We start from the raw sequence: 20,347 nt of genomic DNA on the forward strand, positions 1-20,347 counted from the left end.
GTGGTGTAACTCCTGAACATGAACATCCAATCTTTTCACTTCATAGATAGATGGTAAGTCAGAGGAAGTTCATTGGACATTAATGTGTACACTAAACGAAACTACCATTATCCCCATATTTACTTAAACTGAATCCTCTCTGATAAAGCATCTTCCTCTGCTCTGAACTATCCTGAATGAAGCGACTTATAGTTGAAACAAACATGAGAGATATAGAGGGAAGTACATGATCGGTCAGTTGAATTGGAGACCTTATGTTACATATGTTTACACTGATACTTATGACCTCATGTGCTCATAGCTTATGCCACACAGTATTTATATATCAAAGAAAGGCAAGCAGCTGACACAGTGCCAGATTTAAAAAATGTATTAACAGCCAAGTCTCTCTTACTAATTTCCTAAAAAAGTAAGTGTAATGTAATAATCATAGTCATTTATTTGGAAGATAGAAGGTTGATTTTTTTTTCAGTTACTACTTTAGAAGATCTTGCTCAAGAAAGTTAATTGCTGATAACATATGATAGTTTGAGAATGCTATGACACAATTTCAAACCAGTTGTCCAAAGACTCTAAAGAAATCAATCACATACTAATTTCTCATTGCCAAGCCACATACATTTAAAGCTGCAATTCCAGTTCAAAATTTGTGAGCTTGGATTAGTTAATGGTACCTTCTTCCTATTTTTTATATGAATGCTGTGTGGCTATTAATTACATGAAATTTACCATGTTTGGAATATGCAATATATAATTATGTAATTACAATTTTTCATATCTATGGGAATGTTGTACAAATAATTCAATCCATAATCGAGGTTTATGTATCAACAACAAACAAAACTTGCACTGTATGTGGAAACTTACTTTCTTTATGTCATTGTTAAACTGGCAATTACAAAATTCTTCATCTCTGCCATTAGCACATTGTACTGTGCCATCACACCTTTCCTCAATTGAAAAGCAACCATTGCATGATCCACAACTAAGGAAACCTTCTTCACATTGACAGTTATCTTCTTCTTCCACTGCAAATAGTTAGTTTGAGACAGAATGTGTTAACAAATGCAAATACTTAATATCATGTTAAGAATCTTCTGATGAGATATGCATCTTGTGTGTTGATTCACATGTGCTAGCATATCGATTCCTTAAAGAATTAAACAATTACTAAAATGTCTTTTGCACTGATCCTTTTATAGCAGACTCTTGTCTAAATGCATTATAGGTACAGGCCACAGGTTTGTCTTACATATAGCAGAGATGCAATACATAACTATTTCCTTTCAGTATACAACTTTCTACATCCATACATCTATGAATTACGATTAGCCACCACAATGAACCTTGTCTCTGTTAAACTACAAGTGTTTAAGTTTATGTTTACAATTTTCTTCAAAGATTTGTTCTTCCCAGCCATGTGGCACACCTCTCCCATTACCCCATGACTTATAATACCATGTTAAGTTTAAAGTTCTACTGTCCACTAAGGATGCATTTTGTAACCTTTAAAACTAATTTAAAACGTTTAAGTTGAAACTAGGACTTCTATGAAGAGGACTTACTTGCAGTACATGTTGATCCAAAGCAGTCATATTTACCCCCGGGTAAGCAAAAGCTGAGAAGAATAGAGGAAATAGACAAATGTTTCATATTGTTGAATAGAAGTGAATAGATGTATTCAAAAGAAGATGTGTGAGAGGCAAAAAAGCACAGGCGTAATTGAGCTTATCCTAAAAAGACCCAAACATTACATTCATTTGTCACATTTGGTGTTGAAAGTGTAAGAAGAAGGGAGATTCTCTAATAAGACAAATTCAATGTATTATCATATAAGCAGTACCAACAATTTAAAGTTTTCTAAATAGTTCTAGTTTATCTAATTTAGTCAAAAGATTCTTAATTCCAAATTAGTTTACAAATAAGCATAGCATATATTAACATTTTGCACAACCTGGTTTTAAACTCAGTTCAAGCCACTTTCATTAATCTATTGTGCAAGTCTTTACAAAGCTGTCCCACTCTTTAAACCAATACCAATATATTACCAATATATTATAGGTTACATTAGGATAGGTTACATTAGGATAGGTTGTCATGACTTTTTAACTTCGAAGAACACTCTATATCCTAACAGAAAACATATCCTTTGAGCTATTTACCTAACTCTGGCATTATGGTTAACTTAGGACAGAGGTGAAAATATATCACTTCCTCCATTAGTTTCAAAAAATGATTGACAGATTCCAAGAAATAATTAGAGCAGCATTGCTGCTGAATCTCAATACTCTGATAACGATACATTGCTGTATTACAAAAGACGACATAGTGACACATATATATTGTTGGATCTAGAGATACATGCAACAAACATGCCATCCCATAAATTCATTCCTTGCAATCTCTCTAACTTTGAGGTCTAAACTATGCTAGACTGAAACCATGGCCAAGCAGTTGTATTCACATGAAAGACTTGAATGTTGGTCTAACATTCGACATAGGGCTATACTTGGCTTTAACATTATTTATACAGTGCTATAAACAAAGACCACATCTTGAATAATTGCTATATGCAATATGTTTGGGCAGCAGTGGGTCAGGCCTAGATATATATCCATGTTTGATTTGATACAATGAACAGTAAAATACTGAAAATACATAAGATACATCTTAAAATTTAGACAATAAAGTATGTTCCAGCAAAACAGCATCTCAATATGTTGTATATATATTCAGATAAAATGACAGATATGGTTGTGAACAGCTCTAATGAACCCTGAACAAAGCTTTCCAGTTTCACTCAATCATTTTCCTTTGAGCTAACATTGACTTTCACATATGCTTTACACCACAGTTTTGAACACTAGAAGAAATTCAAATGCTATGGTATGTTAAAGCTTAAGCATTTCTCAGCCTACATAGATCCTTCTGATTTAACTTTTAAGTCTAATAAATGTTCAGGTATACTATATTACAGAATTAAATGTGAATGAAACATGCGATGAAAGGTGAAGTACTAAAAACTGTTTGAAATTTTACAAAGCTACAGCCTTATAGTATTCAACATTTCATAGAGACTGTCTCTTACCATGTTTGGCAGTCTCTAATGAAAACATCTCCACCAGCGACAAGAACCCCATCCACAGAACAGGGGCAAACCTCACGACTTATGCAGCGCCCTTCATACTCAACCTGTCCTGGTGGACAGAAGCAGCCCTCTATGCACGTCTCTTGGCAGCCAAAGTCTTTGTCACCTTCAACATAGCAAGAATTCTCACAGGATGAACCACACTCAGTGTACACTTTTCCTTCCTCACACTGCAGGCCTGTCAAGCAAACAGAAAACAAGACTCAAAATAGTAACTTTGCTAAAGAACACTACAGAGGGACTCAACTTTCTTCTGCATATTTATCAAGTTGAAACCTGTGGTAATAAAATAGATCTACGTAGCAAACTAACAAAGAAACAAATCATACATGAACCCATTCAAGGAATAAATTAGTTCTATGTTCTGAAGATCTCACACATAAAATAATAACATTTACTTGGATACAAAAATAGTTGAAAGAAGTCAAATGCAAGATGTAATAAACATCAGGTAACAATGTCACAAAGATTTCCACTATGTATCTGTCTTCATCAGTGTGTAAAAAAACCAAATGTCTATCACTCCACTGATATATATCACATTGCATATTTACATTATAAACATGAATTATATAAAACCTATGTTTGTCCTGGCTAGAGTTTCTTCTTTGCTTGAAAACCAATACATGGAGTACAGTAACAAAAGTTCAACAACCTGTTTACTTGGCACATTGAGTTTTCAAGCAGTGAAGATTTGCACTTTTGTCAACTTTTGTCCACTTTACTTTCAAGACATGTTTTAAAAATGCCCACATTAATAGTTATATATGTTGACCCTCATGTACATATTCTAACACACATGACACATTACCAAGATGAGAGATCAAAATGGAAATCAACAATTGATGTGTTTTGATGCATGGATGTGGAACAAGCAAATTTACTAACCACAAGTGCCGTCTGATCGCCATTTGATGGATACTCCATTCTCACTGCACTGTTTTGTGTAGGCAGCAATAGCTGTACAAAGGCAATCACAATTTCCGCCTCGTTCACAGGCACAGGTATCCATCACACAGTCTGTGTAGTACTTTTCTGGCTCCACCTGTAGCAAAAGAGTTTCATACAATCAAGTTACATAGAAATTTCAAAATAGAATTACTTTAGGACTTTTAAGGCTTCTCATAAAATGAGATCATATTCTTTAGTTACTATTTTTGAGTTCAACAAGAACTATAAATCCCAATGCATTATGACATCCTACATCACAACACTGAAATTTTGTAAAATCTTTGTAAGCATTGCTCTTATTTCTACTATGTTCTTCTGGGTCATACATTGCCACCACTCCCAACCAACGATAAACAACTAAAATATCGAATGGTCATGGCATACATACATTCACGTTTAGGTCTCACATCATTCAATCTCATAAAGTTTACAAATTAAGCACAATTACTTGTTTATTTGTTTGTTGTAGCAATCAGTTAGATGTTAGCGAGCAATGAACTTGACAGTGACCTTTGCTACAAGCAACAAACAATTGTTTCATTTTGAAATGCAGCAGACAGGAATTCAAAAACCTGTCACAATCTCTGAACTCAAGGTGTATATTAGACCAATATGTTAGGATTATCTTCTGCTATGCATAAAGAGTTTGCATATATTCATGCATGACCTTTCAAATAAATGAAATCTTTACCATAAGTTATGCTATTAGGATGAACTTTATAATTGTTGATACACACCACCACAGTTAAGTGCTCACATGATCAACTTTTGGGATAAAATTAGGTTCAATTAATGTGCATTGTGTTATGTGACAATGTTGCTTAACAGTAGATTATAATTTTGTAACTTGCTGAACTAAGATAACAAAAAAAAATTGTTTATAGCTCTACATCAATTTTCTGTTATTTTCAAGACACTATTATGTTATAACATGGAATGAATAGAGGGCTATGATTGAGAACAGATGTAATCAAATCTGAACTTTTCCAGTGTCCTATTCATTACCATTTTTGCTTGCATGAACTTCACATCTGTTTTACACATGTTACTACTTCATTAAAGCAAGATTATATAAAAAAACAAGGTACCATAAGCCAAATATCTCACTTAGATACAGACTAACCTTTCAGAGAACATAAACATACGTACATCATCTCCAACCAGAAATGATGTTCAAGAAGCCGTGGGATCTTTTATATTTAATAAGACATTACAAATGGATACTTACTGCAGAGTGACATTGAGAAAAGATTCCTTGCTTGATAATTCCACAGGAGAATTCTGCCCACTTCTTCCTCTCTGGGTTAATATCACAGGGATTTACTGGGCCAAGTGGCATCACACATTGGTCAACTCTCCATGAATGACCAAACACATTGGCTGCAAACTCAAGGTCACCCTGTCGTGTGGTGAAGTCATCGGTTCCTTGACCATTGAAATTACCACATAAACCACAAACTTTTCCAGAGTAGCTTGGGTCGAGTGAAAGGTAAATAGAAGTTCCTCTGTTCCATTGCAATGTTATACCTATAGTAGGTGAAAGTAAAAATCTCAGTAATGTCCTGTCTAACATCATCTTAGTATGAATGACTTTTGGTTTGTCACACTGTAATCACAACTTCAACAAAACCGCTATGAATACTTGAAGTAACAATGAGTTGTAATAGAGCACTCTCATCTGCACAAGATTTAACTTTGTCTCATCTGTGAGCTACAGAACTGTTGTAGCATTTGCAAATTAACATCAATCTTATTGGAGGATATTTCACTTCACTAAAAGTAACATTTCAAATGCCAAATATAACACATGACCTATATTGATAACATTATTTTGTAAGTGTGACTAACAAAATGCTGGCAGTTAACTTATTTAACTGGTCTGTATTATTTGTCCAACTCACCCAGTGTTGTTTCAATGACTTCATATATACCAACAGATCTTATCTGAAAGATAGTCCTTGGATCAATTTCAGCTCCACCACTATTTTGCACGGATGTTTCTGCTCCTCCAACCATCTGAATATCAAAACCCTGAATGGAAAATTTGATAGCTTTGGTACATGCAGCACCACCAGCACCACAAGGAACATTTTCAACAATGATTTTGAAAGAACTACTTCCAGTTCCACAATCGTCTTCTGCCAAAACATATCGGCAGTCACCTGCAAAGAAGAAACAGTAACAAGATGCTAAATATACATATTTGTAAACACAAAATACATAAACTAACTGGTACTTAGCTATCAAGTAATAACATGCTGGTAAACCGAGCATCAAGAGTTCCAAATTTAATAATTAAATTAAACTCATGACAGAAGTACTTGCGTTACACTCTATGAGCTCATTCTTTAACCTTGGCAAAGCTGCATTACTGCTAACTTTGCATTTTTTCTTAAATCAAGAATAACATACAGAAAATGTACTTTGACTATAATATGAAAATTACTTTCTAAACATAAGCAGACTTCATTACTGATAATTTTGCAAGTTTTGCATAGTATAATAAACAACAGAGATTGTACTTTGAATTGTATTAGAAAACACTGTTGTTGAACAAAAGTAAGGCTATGCTACTGCTATTTTTGCATTTTTGTAAAAAGAATTTCAAGAAAAAATCCAAATCAAGTGAATTTTGTACTGCTTGTCAGCATATTAAAACATATTCAAACTTGTAGAATGTATGTGTAAATTTAATAATGTTCTCTGATTGCACAGTTAAGGATGAACTTTAGGGTTACTAACCTTGAAAGTCATATATCTTGCCATCAAATGTTTCATAATGAGGATCTCCCCATGCACGACATGTCTTCATACAGGGTTTACTATCACAAGACCACCCAGTCTCTGTACAGGAACTGGATTAATGCAATAAAAGAAAACACAGTTCATAAGATAATTAGTAGCTCAAGAAAATGTTTATATTTGTAGCTAAATTACTTTGCAATAATAGATATACAGATGTGAATTGATATAAAATACAATATTCTATGAATTAAGAGTAACTTAAAGTTATGTAGTGAATATAAGTCGGTTTGTATTGATTATTTGTCATACTTCTTACCCTTGAGTGAACTAATATGAACAAAAATGCTTCTTTTTCTTTTATTGAATGAACATTTTATACTCCATGACATTGAAAATATTACCATTCATCTATTTGTAATGAGATGATAATGTCATCTTTGCAAAATCCAAGTAGTTATAAAATGTAGTTTTTACAACAAAATGTACAAACCAAAACTACCATTGAAATTAAGATCTAATTTACCATGTTTGGCAATCCTGTTCCAAAGTCTCTCCAACATGGTACTTCAATCCAATGTGTAAACATGGGCACTCCTCAAGAGGAACACATTGTTCTCCATCCCATGCTAGGTCACCAGGGCAAGCACAGCCTTCATTGCAATTCTCGGTGTCACCTTCTATGCACTCTGGGGTTTGTGATGAACACTTTCTTTCACATCTTGTACATGAACTCCAGACTTGGCCATTCTGACACTTGTCAGTATCTGAAATATGACGTTTTTAAAGCCCAAGAATGATGAACAAGACATTGCCTATCTCGGCTAACAGTCACTCTATATTGCTTGCAGTATCAAATCAATTTATTCATAACTTTCAGTAGTAGCACAACTGGAAACACCAAATAACCGAATTCACCTGTTTCATTACTTTCTTTGGCCTTTCACTAATGTCAGGTACTGACGGCTACTTGATGACAGGCACATTTTGAAGTTACAATTTGCACCTAAATGTGAGGTCTATTCAGAAACTTGCTGTACACCCACTACAAGAAAGTTCAAACTGGAGATGCAAAGCCATGCAGGCTTAGGCCACATTCATGACCACATTCATGACACTTTGTTTGTTTTCTTCTAACATTGTTGAGTAGGCAACCAACTACTTTTCAAGGCTGTAGGAACTTAACATTCTTCAAGAAATGGTATCATGTTACAGTACAAAGCTCCTCTCCTACTTTTTGCGAAACTCAGCACCTTCAATGTTTACATATCACCAATGTTATCTTCCATTTGTGAATGGGGTTCACCAAAGTGCTTCAAACTCTTTAATGTCAAATTGTTCTTCCATACACAACCACAACTCTGGTAAGAGCCTTTCTCTTAGCATCTTTAAATTCCACTCATTATTACGTCCTAATATCAGGAATTCTGTGAAAGACTGTCTCAAGTCACTGCATACCATTAATAACCTTAAAAGTAGTGCGATCAACTTTTATCTAAGTATTCTTTAATAACATTCCCTGATTTCTTCTCCAAGTATTGTTTTTCAGGTTCACTTTTAGTCTGGTTTGTAGTGCTGTAGGTCAACGATAAAATGGAAAGTGGGGGCAGAGCGGTTCTCCTTTGTGTTTAGGTGCTCTGTATTTACTGCTTTCTCCAGGGGAAGTAAAATCCACAAGGTTTTATCTTTGTGTTCTTCAGGAGTTTCCTCAATCATGTTATCATCTACTCCTTTCTACTTTCTATGCGAAATTATATTTATCTGCATATGCTTAAGTAATTTCATCTCTTTGTCACTGAAATGATTGCTATAAAATATACCACCTTTAATACTTTTAATGACACTCAGTTTCCTGAGATTATTCACTATTAATCATTGATGTTTTTGCTTTTTCAGATAATTTAAGTGTTAGTACAGTTAAGGCCTTGAAAATTTCTCTGAAACTGGGCATTTTGAGACCATCAACACAGCTAAGTACAGTATACTGTACAAGTACTGAAGTCCATGTGATACAAAATTCATGACTAGCAGTGGCTAGTGTATCCTCAAAAATTGATCCCAGGCAGCTTGCTACAGTAGCCAGGAGGTGAATGCTTAAAGGTTTCAGTAAATAGCATTGTCACATTTGAGACTAGCAAGGCATAAGAAACTGTTCACAGAATTATGTGCCCAAGGTCTTTACATCATGCCAACAATAATTGTTGTATGTCCTGGATTTGCTGGGAACTATAGGAACCTTGTCATAAGCCAACATGACAAATGGCTGTTTTGTAAACAGCTAACCAGCAAAATACTGCAGGTTACATGACTGTGACACTTCAAATTTATTCATATTCATTATTTCATTCCATTTCTCACATGTACACGCCATTCAATACAGGTCTTTGGTAAACATAATGACAGTAATACATATGATGGACACTAAAAACAATATGACTGGTTATCAAGCTAATTTCCACTAGGAATACCAAACTAAAAGTAAAAGGATAAAAAAGTTAAACAAGAAACAGTAGAACACAAAGCAATGTGAAACAACTCTTATTCATAGTTAGTGTCTATAAGTATTCAAGATTGCAAGTTATTGTGGAAGTTCCGGCAAGTACTAGCTGATTGAATATGCCATAAAAGCAATAGCTATATAGTAATAATTCACCATGAATCTAGTTTTCTTTCTTGGTATTTGTTACTCTAAGCAACTGTTTAATGAACTGCTGATTTTGTGGAGAATAGAGAAAACATTCAATTAGTAAATAAACTCTGTTGGCTACTCTTGACTACTGCTTTCTGTCAATACAGAAATATTTTAGGTAAACAAGTACTACCCTTGTCATTTGACAAGTACTCTACCCTGTCCAGATGGTATACCATGGTATACAGTAAATATGAAAGAAGTTGACTAATTCTGTCTCTGATAATAGCCAATAAGGAGGAATTCTGGCATTAAAACTGCATTCATAGACAGGGTTAAAACATTCAAATATAAAAAGAATTGATGAATATATTATGTATCTGTGAAATTATACAAAACTGAGAAAGCTTATAATTACCTCCATCGGCACATTCAGTATCGAAACATACCCAGTCTCCACTAGTACACTCACTAAAGAACAAAAACACAACCGGAATTATGCAAAATGTTTATTTCTTTATCTTAGCTGTTTCTTTCTGATATTATTGTTTAATCAGAACTTCTTGCTTGTTGTCATTCACCTTCTTTTTTCTTCTAAATTAAGTGTTTCAAATCTCATACTGTACCATTTGTTATGTATGTAACAAGGAGGAACATTGTGAAGTTATTTTCCTTAGATGTTTTCTATTGCAGTAGTTAACAGAATGTGACACTCCAAAGACACAAAAGGCTGATAGATTTCAAATAATGTACAGCAAGTAAAGGAAGTTTTAATTGACATCATAAAATACAATATTTTTGCAACAATGAGACTAGTAGTAAGATCATGACTTTGAGACAGCTGTCACTAGCTCCTAATTGTGCCACTATTGTATTCTAAGTTCTAAAACAAACAAAACATAATTTTCATATATGTAAAGAACATTTTGCCCAAGTTAAATGTCTGCTACACAATACTAAAAATTGTTTTTTGAGTTTTGCAAATATTCTTATGAGTACATGACTATTACAACTAGGAAACACACGGACATATCTCACTTATATCACAAAGAAAGTAGTAGGCATTACGACAGCATGTTGAGTTGATTTTGATCAATGTTCTATGCTATCTGATACTAAAATCCTATTTTTATGTACTTTTTAATCTTGACCAGTCAAATTTCATTATAAATTAGGGTAAAGATCACTTCAACTTGATTTTTAAAACGATTTGAGAAATATCTGAAAAACAAAATTTTGAGGACCAAATGTAATCACTAATGACTTACTAATGAAACTCCATTCAGTAAAATATAATGGAAAGGTATTTAAGCTTGAAAAATTCCAATCTTTGAGTAATACTTGATAGACTTGGTTACAAAAAAGCTGATTAATAAACAAGAGGGTACTATGACCATAACTTCCTACACCCATATTTAATCTAGCTTGACATTACACTACAAAGTCTGAAACTTGACACGGTATAAATTCATCACTCAAAATTTACATATGCCCATTTTAAATCTTAAACTTAATCAGTAAGTTAGTAAGTTAATGAATAAATTAAAGTCATAAATTTCTAGCTTAAGTCATATGAAAATATATTTTATGACTGTAATTAATAAAGCAAATAGCCAGTGCTCTGTGAATATAGGATGAATGTAATTACCAATGACCACATTGTGTTTCCCTACTTTCGCCATTGTCGTAAAACCTTGAATTATGTTGGCAGGGACAAGCAGTTCTCTCAACACATTTTCCAGTACGGTCATCAACAACCTAGTAGTAAAGAAGAAGGAATACACAATGCACCTTGGAGAAGTATATTGTGAGATGTATTTAGCAATTAATGCCAGAACCAAACTATATTTTCAACAAACTGATATCAATTCTACTTCAATTTCCTTTGTTAGATATACCAACAAGGAGATATCAGAATTAGTACATGTCCCTTCATGAGATTCATCCCCAAATAGCTACTAGGACCACTTCAATTCCCTTTGTGAGAAACATTAACAAACTGATATCAGAATTAGTTAAGTCTGTTTGTATAATATCCACAACAGCATATCAGCATATCAGAAACGATTCAATTCTGTTTGTAAGAAACGTCAACAAGTGAATATCACAACCAGTTTAATACCTTTGTGGGATACAGGAAGAAACTTATATAAGAACAAATTCAAGTTCCTTTGTTAGATATATCAGCTTATCAGATCAACTTCCTTTTTCTATGAGAGAGACATCACTTAGTTGATAAGAGAATCGGTTAATTAATACCTGATACGATGTGCATCAACAAACTGGTGTCAGAACTACTACAAATTAGTAGAAAAGTAGACATAATTGATCTTTGTTTACATGCTGTTTCATATGACTTGCAGATTTACCATAATCATTGCATTTAAGCCCCTTAAGCAAAGGAAAGTTCAGGACTGACGAAGAAATAACTTATCATGTACCTTATCCCCAAAGCAGAAGCACCCATCAATGCAATCTCTCATTAAAGATGAGGGTGCTGTCAGGTCAGAGCAGCTGTAAAGGTGGGATGTTCCACAGTCTGATTTCCATTCCATACCCATTGGACAGAGTGAGCCTGAAACAAAGCAGTAGACAATACAAGGACTCATACGAATCATGGACATCCACCATAGGAAACACTAATTAAGTTTGAGAATTATTAACTTTAAAGTACACATACCTCTTGAGACAAATCAGAAAAATTGTCCTTATAATGTACCCAGAGCCTCATGTTAACTGACAAGTAGTGTCAATTATGAATTGTGACTGATCATGATTGAAGTATTGTAAATTACCTCTTGAGGAGTGGTGTAGTGTTTGTATCACAAAACCCTTATTCATTAAATAAGCTGATGCAACAAATTGAAGATGCACATCATAGACAATAACCTTGAGTAATCTCAAATACTACAGTGTGACTTCCACACAAGAACTAAGGCTGTTCAACAAAAGATCAACAGTTTCTTCCTGTATGCAAAGCAAAGACAAATCTATCAAAGCTAAAACAAGTCTGTTTCAATAACAACCACTTTTTAGCAGTCAGTGCAGTATTCATGCTTTGTTGAAATTCAAAGGACTTTGGAGAGTGAGGTAAACTTTTATACAGTATGTTTAGATACTGTTCCTGTTCTTGGCCAAGATGACAATTGAAACTCACAATTAGTTGGATACATAAAGTTTTTACTGAACTTAAGTTTGTCTCACCACATTGTGTTGAATCAATCCAGTCTACAATGAAGCCATGCAAAGCACATTCTCTTGCATACAAGGAGAAAGAAGAACACATTGGATGTCCACTGCAAGCAAAGATTTCTCCTCTGGCAACATCCTTCAAGCACTGTTCGTAGTACATGGTGTGGCTAACCACTGCAGAACATTCCTGCACAAGTAATCAAAACCACTTTTCAACATGGACATCCAACATTTCAAACAAATTATGACAATACAGTTAACCTACTTTGATCTTACAATGGATGTAAAGTTACGTTAGCATGTACACTTTAACCAATTTGCTTGAATACAACACTGTGGATTGGTTGTAGATAGGAAACTGTTTAGCATGCCACACAATTAATTAATTCAACAATAACACTCATTCCATACTTATGAAAATATTGAATTTGAATTTGTTTGTTGCTTGACATGCTGTGTTGTAACGATAAGTGTTGAGTAAAACTGCAAAAGTTGGAGTAGCTAAAGAAAATACTTTATACATTCAAATTATGACACAATTTATCTGCCACGGTACCACAGAGAGACTTAATTAGGTGAGCTAACCCTAGTTTAGAACACAAAAAGTTTACTCAATATTAAGACTGCACAACTACAGTAACTGACAATATCATACACAAGAAACAGACTGTAGTAACTGAAAACACTTAAATTAGTGGTGTTTTATCCTTTCTTCAGCTCATTTCATCTCTCTGAAATTGTAGTATTCATAGATAACCCACCAAACCCTTACGTATCTTCAAGAAACTGATGAAATAAAGTTAAGCTTACACTGAAGATATTGGATGATAGACCAGAACACAGACTTGCAGCATATTCTTGAGACTGTGAATTGAAATTCAATGGCTCAGCAAACCCAGCATCAGGAAGACACCCAACACCATCAATTACTACTTCCCAGGATTCCAAAAATTGTGCATGATTTGGAAATTGACCAAGAGCAGTGAAGAAGTCGTCTTGATCATTTTCATTGAAATTTCCACAAACACCAGTTACCTGAAAAATTGGGGAGAAGACAGATAATGCATTAAAATGAGTATACATACCATAAAAATCCATAAAACAAATTGACTGTAAATTTTATTGAAAGATGAATTACTAAAACTAGTGTCTTACTCTAATCAGCTGTCTGGGCATAAGACAAATACAGGAATGATGCAAATGCTGTTATTGGTAAGGCCAAGGTTTGAACAACTGGTTACAGTTTTCATAAACATTTAGTCTTGAATAAAACACTATTGCTATTATCAAAGCAAATGTCAGGAGAGTATGATATTTACTAACTACACATAATCTAAATTCCTACTCACCATGTTCTGCATGTCTTTGCTAAGTTTGACATGGACTCTTGACAACTCAATGCTGACAAGGACTTCAAGCCCAAACTCTGATGTAATTTTGATGAAATGTTCTGCAACAGATGAGAGTCTAAACTGTTCTTTGGTGGTAGGCAGCGTAACTCCAAGTCCATTAATGTTCACTTCCTTGTTCTTTGCAATTCTAAAATGATGATAATGAAGATAGTTCCTCTCTTCAATTACTATATCTGTTCATTCTCATACATTCCACTTGTTCTGAATTAAAATACAAAAGACTTAACCAATGTGAACATGCTGAAAATGCCCTTGTTTACATGTTATCTTAATATCTGTATTAACACAAACCAAAGTTAAAGTAAAATAGACACAGGAGACATAGGAACAACATTTGGTCCAGGGTTTGGATAAAAATTTGAAAGGACACCATGACATACTTTGCAAGAGAGGAAAAGATGTGATTGTTGTAAACTATACACCTAGCACTTCAGTTTCCTGTGTGCTTATATAACTGTTTTCTAGTGCAAATATTATTGAAGTTTGGGATAATTTTTTTCCCTGATAATCATGATAAAGCTAATTATGAGGGCACCTGCATCAACTTAATAAGAGGCATGGCAGTAGTTTGTGTTAGTAGCACATGCAAATGCATTACAATTAGCAATGGGTTAATTCAAGCCCTGATTTGGTTATTTATGTTCACAAATGTGATTACGTTTTAGTAGCTCTTTCACCAAAGCATCATTTTATACATTTCTCACAAGTTATATTTCTTAAGGCATGTTGGGAAATTAATCAGTTTAACATTTGAGCTGTGGTTTCACTGTCAATTCCCTCGTCAATATTTTCCAAATAATTGTAGCTCTTCTTATGAACTATTTGTTGGATGAACATACACTCTGAGGTTCCTCTACACTGATATTACACCTGCAGGTTTAGTCAAAGGTTCTTCAAGAAGGTTCATAGAAGCATTGCAACTTAAGACTTTCTTGCATTCCAATAGGAGTCTACGAATTGGTGTTGTAGTAATGATGACAGACGAACTCCAAAAATACTCCATATGAAACCAGCATAACAAGGATAGATAATTAAAATGGTTCACTTAAATACTGTAGGACAGTTAGACATAAGTTGAGCCATTTATTCTATATGGAACCAGAATCAAATTAAATGTGGTTCTGGAAGGTTCACACATGTAAGTGTAGGAACATGATTCACCATGCCTCATGTAAGTGAGAGACTTGAAATAAGCCTTATATTCACATGAGTGGTAGTCAGTGACCTAAACATGAGTTTCCATATGGGACCAACAGGTTCAGTAAATCCATAAAAACACTGCTAGTGAGACTTGATACCACATATGAGAGGTAAGTTGTGACCTAAATAGTAAAACTGATTTGCAATATGGGACCAATATGAAAAAGGTGTTCAACATGTTTATGAAAACTCTGTTATTGAGATATTAGACAAACCTAATACCCCAGAGTGACAATAAACCCCAAAAAACCAAGATGAGGAAGGATTGTTTCCAATTGGTTCTTGGAAAACTTCAAGTGAAACTAACCTAAATCTAAGACCACCTTGAATGACAATCACTTCCTTCAAGCAGTTATCAGTGAATTTGTTGGTACATCCTCGGTTGTCAATGTAGATGAAGAATTTATGAACAGCCAACTTTGTTGGAGCAACCAGAGTGTAACTGCACTGACGTTTAGTATCAAACCATTTGCCGTCAAAGCTCTTGAACATGCCAGAGCCAAATACAGTACACTCTCCAGGGCACTTCTCTGTGGTACAACTCCATCTGCCACCTGTGCAAGTACTATACAAAAGCAAAACAAAACAAAACATTTGAGTCTAACAAATTTTTCAGAAATCATTATGACATCAATAATGTTTGCTAGGTTGATCCTAAACATCATTGAGATAAAGCCGGGTAGTGTACACACATGTTTGGTTGATCTTTGGTTTGAATCAGTACAGAAAAGTTTGCCAAAGCATTAGAGTAATGTTTCATTGCTTCCTTTGCCAACCTCTGAAGTTTTGCCGAATTTAATGATCATTCCTGGTGAAATTTTGTTGAACATCTCAACTAAGGCACAGACTACTTTATCTTTCTTCACTTTATCACCAAATTGTAGCATATTAAAAACTGCATTAAAATTTGCATTAATCTCATAATGACCCTCCATTTTACATACCACTGATTGCAATTAAGATCGATGACTGATCCAGCAGGGTGAACGATGTTACCAGATTTACAAGGACAGGAAGCAGCCTCAATGCATTCGCTGCCATCAAAGTAAAACCCTACACAAAACAAAAAGCAAACATTACATTTTTTACTAAATATGCAATTGAGCAGAGAAGCAGACATTTTATATTCATTCATGGTTGCTACATTGCATAGTGTGAAGCAAGACATCCATACCAACTAACTCTGAAAGGCTTCCAGTAATTATTCTGCAAAGGCATGTTATATTCAGAATAAATCTTAATTGAAATTCTGGATTCTATGACCAGTGTGTAGCTAGAGAGTACTGCTTGCTTGAAACTCGGTACCTTACCTTCAGGGCACACACAACCTGGGAAGCACTTTACAGAGCACTCATTTTCAAAACCAACTGCCTCACATGACTGAATGCAGGAACTGCATTCTTTGAATACCATGGATGATGGGCATGCATATGCTGTAGGGAACAAAGTGTATACAAATAGTATTAGTCAAGATATCTTTTAAAGTATACGTGAAAAGTACATTCTGTGTATCCTTTATAACTTTTAGTAGTGATGGCTTTCAGAGAAAAGATAACTTTAGATAAATTCACCATGCAACGTAAATCAAAAGACAAAATTTATCCGAACTCTGAACTTACGACAAAAATCTGCTGATCTCCAGTCTTCTAATCTGCCACCATTATTGTTGGATGTGGATGAGAAGTGTTCGGCAACTTCACAGGATTGGTAACTGGAATCTCCCTTTCCAAGTTGTGTACAGACATCTGTCACACACATTTCAAAGTGAGCCTGAATGTTAGCAGCAAGGTTTGAAGCCTGAAATTTGGCATCTTCTAAGAAGAATCTGCACCTGTCTTCAGCTTGAGATTTCATTTCTGCTGAATCACATGGATCAGTTAGATTTGTGAGCAGATTGGGGTTCTCCCCAATGGCCATTGCATTGATGAAAGAAGGAAGAGAGTACTGTTCTCCATTCTCAAGATCAAAAAAGCTTGTCCCATCAAATGTCATGGATCCACAAAGACCGCAGACCTTGTCACTCATATCTGCTGGTATGTGCATATCTAGGGTACGTTCACCATTGAAGCTAATGCACAGACCTGTGGAATGATGTAAAATTGTAAGAACTTTATGATAATGCCAGACAAGATCGTAGAAAATACTTTATGAGTACACACATAAGGTAATCTAATGTAACAAAGGTATGCAGAGTTAATGCCTAAAAATAGAATCTGAAAAAATTATTTGATTGAAGAGAAACAAACACAGATGTAATGAGTCGTAGCAGCTTACTACATTTACTTCTAAACTTACGTATGGCATCATGTACACAAATTGCGAGTCCAATGTTCTGACAAAGTCAAGCATTTCTATTTGCTCTGCAAAGGTGCAATTAGCTGGCATTTGTTTCAAATGTTATATGTAACGAATATGACAGATTCCTATGGACAGATTATAAAAGGTCACTTACTTTAAGGATGAGTCAAGTCATTGCCAGTGATTTCCTGACTCAGATTGAGTCATTGAATCAAATCACAATACTATATTTATGGGGGAAAGTTCAAAAACCTGTACAAATTCCCTTTTGAAAGTTAGGGTTCGAGTCAGGACTCATTACAACACTGCCAATAGATAAACATTACAAGAAGCCCTGATTGGAATAAAAAAATACACAGCTTCAACAACTGTATCACACATAATTGACTTGGGAAACAAAGGTGATATATATTGAATATATAGAGAACTTTCACTGCTCCCACTGAACTATTTTCACTGTAAGTCATGTGCAAATTGAAGTTGTTTAACATGGTGTTTTATTCAAAGTGCCTCAACTTGTGGAACAATATGGAGGATCTATTAGAATTTGATCCGTCACTGGAAATGTTTTGTCATAAACAGTATCTTGTTTGGGTTTTTACCTACTTGTAGGAACATAATGGCTGGGGAGGAAACACCCCAAGAGAAATGCAAACATATATCAGTTATACAGTTACAATCTTAATACAATCAAAATCTGAAGTAGGCAAAGTTATTCAAAAGTAACAGGTCCGTGAGTGGGAAAACCTGGAAGTTAGTAAGAGCTCCATAAAAAAATTTAAATGTACACTTATTGCCATACACTAAGAGATATCTTTGTACTTTTGGAAGTTTTACTCTCTGTGAAAGTAAAACTAAGATAAGAAATGGAAGCAAGGGAATTCAACTTACCATTGTACGCTTCAATCACAGTAAAGATGCCCTGTCTAAAGATCTTGACTTCTCTTTCTGCAGCTTCGTGGGGGAAGTTAGTGATTTCCACATCATTACAAACAACCCTGCCACCTGGACCAAGTTCAATTTCGACATCGAACAGTCTGTGAACAAAATTGAAAGTTATGACTTCCACATCTGCTAAAATTTCACACAAACCCAAAGAAAATGAAAAACAATTATCTTCTATAGTGACACTTCATTTTAATGGGCAAGAAATGTGGCAATAAATATTGAACACTTCAGTTTAGTTTATTCCAGTATATATTTCAAACAATATTGAAATAGGAAGTTTATGAGTAAACATTAAAAAAGGAAATTAATCAAACTTGAGAAAGTGAGGTCCTCAGTAGCAAAAATCAAGGGCAAGAAAACATGAATGACCAAAGGTTGGAAGAGTAGACAGATTACAACCCAAGTTGGATTAAAAGAGCAGCTCTGCAATAAAACTTAAAGAAAAATATTCTAAACCTAGGTTGTCCTTCCAAATATCTTACACTGTTGTTTGTGATATTTCAACTACTACAGTTCCGCAATCATTATAAATTAATTTCAAGCAGCTTCACTAAAAGATTATGACTATCGTGGCAGAACATTTTGGCACAATATTTGAGAAAATTTCTTGAGGATCTCTGTTTATCCTTAACATATATAGGTGATACCATACAGGGACAGCATATACTATGAACAGCAAAATTGGCATAGTATAAGATTTTTCCTTAGTAACAAGAGGAAATTATTGAGCAATATATGATAAAGATAAGACCTTATAGTAAGCTTCAGCCAAACCTTTTGAAATGTGATTGTTAAAGCTTAGTATATTGCCAACTCAAACACATAAATACATTGTAAATATGTACACGCTCAACCAAAATACCACAAATACCTGCTTTTGTCTCCTTAATCTTTTTCAGACCCTTGAGTCTAACATTGCTATTTTTGAGCAAACTTTTTGGATTAAATATTTCAGATTTTGAGCCCACAATACTTAGAGAATTGAAAATAAAAGACTGGTAGCCTTTTTGATCTACCTGATATGGCTTTAGAGTTATTGCAAGATATAGCAGGTAGTATTGTCAACATACTTGACAAGAGTACAATTTGCCCCAGAATGAATTTAATATAAATTGTGCAAAGTAATGTGGATAGGAGACCTCTCACAAGAATGACTACAACAAATGTAGGGTTTCAATAGGCAACTTGCAAGTTAGCTTCTGTCATACAAAGCTGTTAAAAACCAATGCAAGTTCATTCTCAGTATTCTACAGGTACGAAAATTGAACACTTATTGTACTTATCATCCTTTTTACCAAGCATTCGGTACATTTTGAATGTCACACAAAATTCCCAGGCCTAGAATGTGACAATTTTAGCATCTTGTCATAAATTTCAAGTGCTTAAAAGCTCTATTGGTTAATATCAAGGTGCCACTGCCATTTTCGTGAATTACAGCACACGTCTTACAGCATAGGCCTATTAGAATGATAGTAATCATAATGCAAATTTGCTGTTTTTAGGATAACCAAAATGTAAGGCCTGAGTGTCTGAGGGACAATTAAAAAGCATTCTTAAACATTTGACCTGCAAGCAGTAAAACTGTGCTTATGGTATGTAGGGAAACAATTCCAAGAATGTTATTAATCATATTACATTTTCTGTTCTTCAAAGCTACTGGCAGAAAAATTTCGAAACATGAAACGACTGGCATTTGTCAGTACATAAACTGAATTTCAAGGCTTGATGTGCCAAATAAAAAAAATTCAGTTCCCATCAGCAATCAGTCAACGTTCAAGTTGACTAAATGGTTTTAAAAACAGACTTGCTAGGGCTCTCTTTATCCTA

At 34.4% G+C, this 20,347-nt stretch overlaps 1 protein-coding gene across 1 annotated transcript in view; it reads right to left on the minus strand.

Moving 5' to 3' along the window:
* Nucleotides 1-20,347, minus strand: part of LOC139959093 (mucin-2-like) — a 39,743-nt gene that overhangs the window by 6,220 nt on the left and 13,176 nt on the right. The window contains exons 6-24 of the mRNA XM_071956667.1: nt 18,464-18,609; nt 16,894-17,355; nt 16,585-16,707; nt 16,219-16,327; nt 15,582-15,839; nt 14,012-14,201; nt 13,473-13,697; nt 12,675-12,849; nt 11,912-12,045; nt 11,119-11,228; nt 9,889-9,941; nt 7,368-7,608; nt 6,842-6,954; nt 6,001-6,261; nt 5,328-5,626; nt 4,037-4,193; nt 3,089-3,326; nt 1,566-1,618; nt 868-1,028 (exon numbers count right to left, since the gene is read on the minus strand). Of these exons, the coding sequence (XP_071812768.1) occupies nt 868-1,028; nt 1,566-1,618; nt 3,089-3,326; nt 4,037-4,193; nt 5,328-5,626; nt 6,001-6,261; nt 6,842-6,954; nt 7,368-7,608; nt 9,889-9,941; nt 11,119-11,228; nt 11,912-12,045; nt 12,675-12,849; nt 13,473-13,697; nt 14,012-14,201; nt 15,582-15,839; nt 16,219-16,327; nt 16,585-16,707; nt 16,894-17,355; nt 18,464-18,609 (3,508 nt within the window). The remainder of the gene's footprint in view (nt 1-867; nt 1,029-1,565; nt 1,619-3,088; nt 3,327-4,036; nt 4,194-5,327; nt 5,627-6,000; nt 6,262-6,841; nt 6,955-7,367; nt 7,609-9,888; nt 9,942-11,118; nt 11,229-11,911; nt 12,046-12,674; nt 12,850-13,472; nt 13,698-14,011; nt 14,202-15,581; nt 15,840-16,218; nt 16,328-16,584; nt 16,708-16,893; nt 17,356-18,463; nt 18,610-20,347) is intronic.

This window comes from Apostichopus japonicus, chromosome 18, assembly GCF_037975245.1.
Source record: "Apostichopus japonicus isolate 1M-3 chromosome 18, ASM3797524v1, whole genome shotgun sequence".
Taxonomy (NCBI): Eukaryota; Metazoa; Echinodermata; class Holothuroidea; order Aspidochirotida; family Stichopodidae; genus Apostichopus; species Apostichopus japonicus.